This window comes from Perkinsus marinus (assembly GCF_000006405.1).
Source record: "Perkinsus marinus ATCC 50983 genomic scaffold scf_1104296958234, whole genome shotgun sequence".
Lineage (NCBI taxonomy): Eukaryota > Perkinsozoa > Perkinsida > Perkinsidae > Perkinsus > Perkinsus marinus.
The window spans coordinates 164,497-168,064 of record NW_003206847.1 but is presented as its reverse complement, the minus strand read 5'-3'; the positions used below and the strand labels follow the sequence as shown (position 1 = coordinate 168,064).

At 46.6% G+C, this 3,568-nt stretch overlaps 2 protein-coding genes across 2 annotated transcripts in view; both read right to left on the bottom strand.

Moving 5' to 3' along the window:
• The window catches only part of Pmar_PMAR006015 (flap exonuclease, putative), a gene marked incomplete at both ends in the record, with an annotated part of 3,359 nt that extends 1,645 nt beyond the window's left edge, over positions 1–1,714 (bottom strand). The window contains 3 exons of the mRNA XM_002774388.1: positions 228–347; positions 1,025–1,145; positions 1,592–1,714. Coding sequence (XP_002774434.1) covers positions 228–347; positions 1,025–1,145; positions 1,592–1,714 — 364 coding nt within the window. The remainder of the gene's footprint in view (positions 1–227; positions 348–1,024; positions 1,146–1,591) is intronic.
• A 188-nt stretch (positions 1,715–1,902) lies between these two features.
• On the bottom strand, positions 1,903–3,259 carry Pmar_PMAR006014 (hypothetical protein; the record flags this gene model as incomplete). The annotated part of the gene is made up of 7 exons (XM_002774387.1): positions 1,903–2,059; positions 2,108–2,180; positions 2,397–2,524; positions 2,579–2,639; positions 2,693–2,784; positions 3,057–3,129; positions 3,217–3,259. 7 exons carry the CDS (start codon positions 3,257–3,259, stop codon positions 1,903–1,905), a joined length of 627 nt encoding a protein of 208 aa, XP_002774433.1.
• Positions 3,260–3,568: the final 309 nt, after the last annotated feature.

Sequence of the window (3,568 nt, the reverse complement as noted above, 5' to 3'; positions counted from 1 at the left end):
AAATAACCTATAGCCATCCAGAGCATTCCAGGAGGCAGTGCCAGGCACTCACCCGAGGCACCAGTATGGGATCACACGCCCATGGTCCGCTGCATGTCTTGGTGACAATATGAAAATTGTGAGTAACTTTTTTTCTGATTTTTACCCGAATTCGTACGTGAACTTCTATAATTAGTGAAACAACCCAACTGAGCAAAGCGAACATATATTCCAACCCTGAGAGTCACCTTTTTCGATAGCCTCCTTAAGATCCTCCTCAGCCTTCTTTTTAACCTCCCTTCTCTTAGCGAGTTCACCCGTCTTCAGACTAGGTGGTTTCCCATCAAACACATACACTGGTTTTATGCCTACCAACAACATCGCAAGACTAAACTCAATCGACCCCATAGATTCCACAAGTATGTACTAGCACATACATACGATGCGAGCACTGCGGTCTCAGCAATAGGCAAATTCAGCAAACTGAACTGATCCCTCGTGAGCTGATGTATACCGATGCTAGTTTAACTGAACCATTTTCTGGGCCTTGAACATGAAACCCTCGTACGCAATAAGGGTTGGATATATATCATCGGAGTTCCACCCTAGTGATATGAAAAACACTAGTGAAGAATATATTTCACGACGACTGCATATCACCGCGAACATCGCGTTATTCACCGAGTTTTACACCACTTCGCGTAAAACGAGTGAAATTCCATTATACATTTGCACATATTTTATTGTACATTCAATTCAACTCCTCACATGTTCATTGCTTTTTTCCAAATTTTCCGTTTAACAATATCATTATCGTCCAGCCGGCCTCTGGAGATCTCTACTGTATAGTTTGGTCGCGTAATAGGTTGAACCAGAGTAAGACGAAATCGAGAGACCATTCGCTGATCCAAAGGCAACCGCGAGTTCTGATGATCTCCTCGACTTATTAGCAGTTCTAGATAGAAGTGGTCACGGTGTGGTATGTGATAAAGCATTGAATATTGGCTATAGCAATACCATCCCTCGCGCAACTTCCCAAACCCACCAGCTTCCATCATCCTCAGCGTCCTGGTCACCATCCCCGAGATATGAGAAGTCACCTCTCCCGCCGCATTGGTAAGGTTAGCATGCTGATTGTCCCCTCCTAGACGCACCGCTATGACGAACTGAACACATAAGTCTTCACTACGACTCTCCCTCTGCCCAACCGTTTACTTGCACTTCAATACGACTACTACTACTACTACTACTACTACTACTACTACTACTTCTACTACTACTACTACTACTACTACTACTACTACTACTACTACTACTACTACTACTACTACTACTACTACTACTACTACTACTACTACTACTACTACCACCCCATTGCGTACAGTTGAATATATTAACTTCAAAGAGAACAACTCTATGAGTCTATTATTAGTTCCTCTAGCGCTAAGACATCCCAAAACACCTCCATGAGCGACGACGATCATCATCTCAGAAGTCTGTTGATATCACATCCCACATAGATCGTATAAACTAATAAATGGACTGCTGTATGACAGCTATTCCTATACGATGTTTATGCAACTCCCCCGACTGCAATAAAATCCCTTCCCACCTGATACAGACACATACTGGCATCCACAGCTAAGCTCCGTCCAGTGTAGTTCTCCATCTTCTGCTCACTCACCGCCTTCGGGGCGTTCTCCGATACGAACTTGAACAGTTGTTTGATTCCCATTAGGTGCACTAACAGACTGGGAGCATCATTTTGCACGCATGCACAAAAGATATGTGGATTGAGGCAACCCAAGGTAGGTTAGTCCTTGTCAAGAGAAACATCATAGCATAAATTCCAATGGACAATCAAATACCATCAACATGTCGATGATTACCACACGTGGCCGTGTCCTGACCTATTTTGTATCTTCACTGCTCAACCTCAAGATTCTTCGATAATTTCATCGGCCCAACTCCTCCACCAGCACTCCCAGACGGGGAACTTCCACTCACACTTCCCACCCAACGCACAAGCACGTCGTTTTCCCAAACACCTTTCCGAGTCTGACCAAACTCAGTGGTATATCTGCATTACAAAAAAGCGCGCGCCCTGGTAATCGATAGAGTATACTACTCTCCTTCACCATGCCTCTTGCCAGCAATCCACCATCCAACATACTTTCGACCATCGGGCCACTCGAACGTCCCTAAACGCGCGTGCACGACTCTACTACTGTGCTTTCGTCTCTCGTCGAATTTGGCGAATATTCATATGATTTTCCAACATGATGCATGTATCGACATAACAAATACACACTAAAAGTTTGATTAGTTATATCGAGCCCTCGATCGATTCATCGTGATGCAGTCGTCTTATCCGACCTAATTCGTATCCTGCGTGGTTGAACCTAAGATACCCTCACCATATCCTTCCTTCCTATCATCAACATACTGTCCTTGATAGACCATTGGGCCTCCCCGGTCTCCCGCAACATGCCATTCCATTCGCCCTTCACCATGGAATTTACCTCCTTGGAAGGTCCCGACGTATCTTAGGTTCGACATTGTAAGATACAAAAGAGGTCCGGAGGAGATCTCAACTCACATTCGGCCATCCGCCCAAGTCTGAACTCCCTCGCCATGTGGTTCGTTCTTCATCCATCGACCTAACAATCTTTCGAACACTACACAATTAGACAAAAAATGGGAATCTTTCGACCTTGATAGTAGCCTCCTGGATACTCCCATCGGCCTTCCCCTTCTCGCTGACCATCGACGACATCTCCAATGTACTTCGACCCGTCCGAGTACCTGATACGGCTGCTATGCGGAAGGTCCCCGGTTCGAATCCCCGCAGAGTTACCGGATTTCGCTTCGCTCCGCCTTTTTTGTTCCAGTCGACGTCGATGGCGATTGAATTCTCATGGGCAGCGAATTACGACTCGACGAGCCAGAAGACAGAGTAAGCTGCAAGATCAGAAATCGATCGTCTGGGCGAGCGCGTTCTTGCAAGGCAACTTACCCGAGGCACGTGAGCACCGAGAGAGGCCGCACTGCTCGAATTTCGTGGCGCGTGACGATACGTTCCACCCGAGGCCACTCTCGGATAGATGACCCCTCCCGATTTTTGACGATTCATCTCGAGTGCACCGTCGGCTGAAAGGATAGCACGGGGATATCTTTAGGTCGAGCGCGCAAGATACGGATCAGGTCAGACCAGCGGCTCAAACATCCCCAGCTCACAGTGCAACTCACAGCAGGGCAAGTTACCAACAGTATTCCCCATTGGACAAAAAGGCGAAGCGAAACTATAAAACATCACCCGATTACATAACTCTAACGCAAATAGCGCTCGCCCTGATGATCGATTACGATTTGACAATATTATCATGCTCAGTAGTTGAGTAGTCCACTTATCGGATTCAGATGGGTGGGAGAGGTATCTTACGAGAACCAACCCATACAAATAAGATGTTTAGATCCGAGCAGAACACCCGAGTTCGATCCCTGGTCCCTCCTTCTCATTCGGACTCTATCAGATGCCAGTGACGAAGGGGCTGAACGAGATGACTCATCCAACCAGTGATGCGAGGCA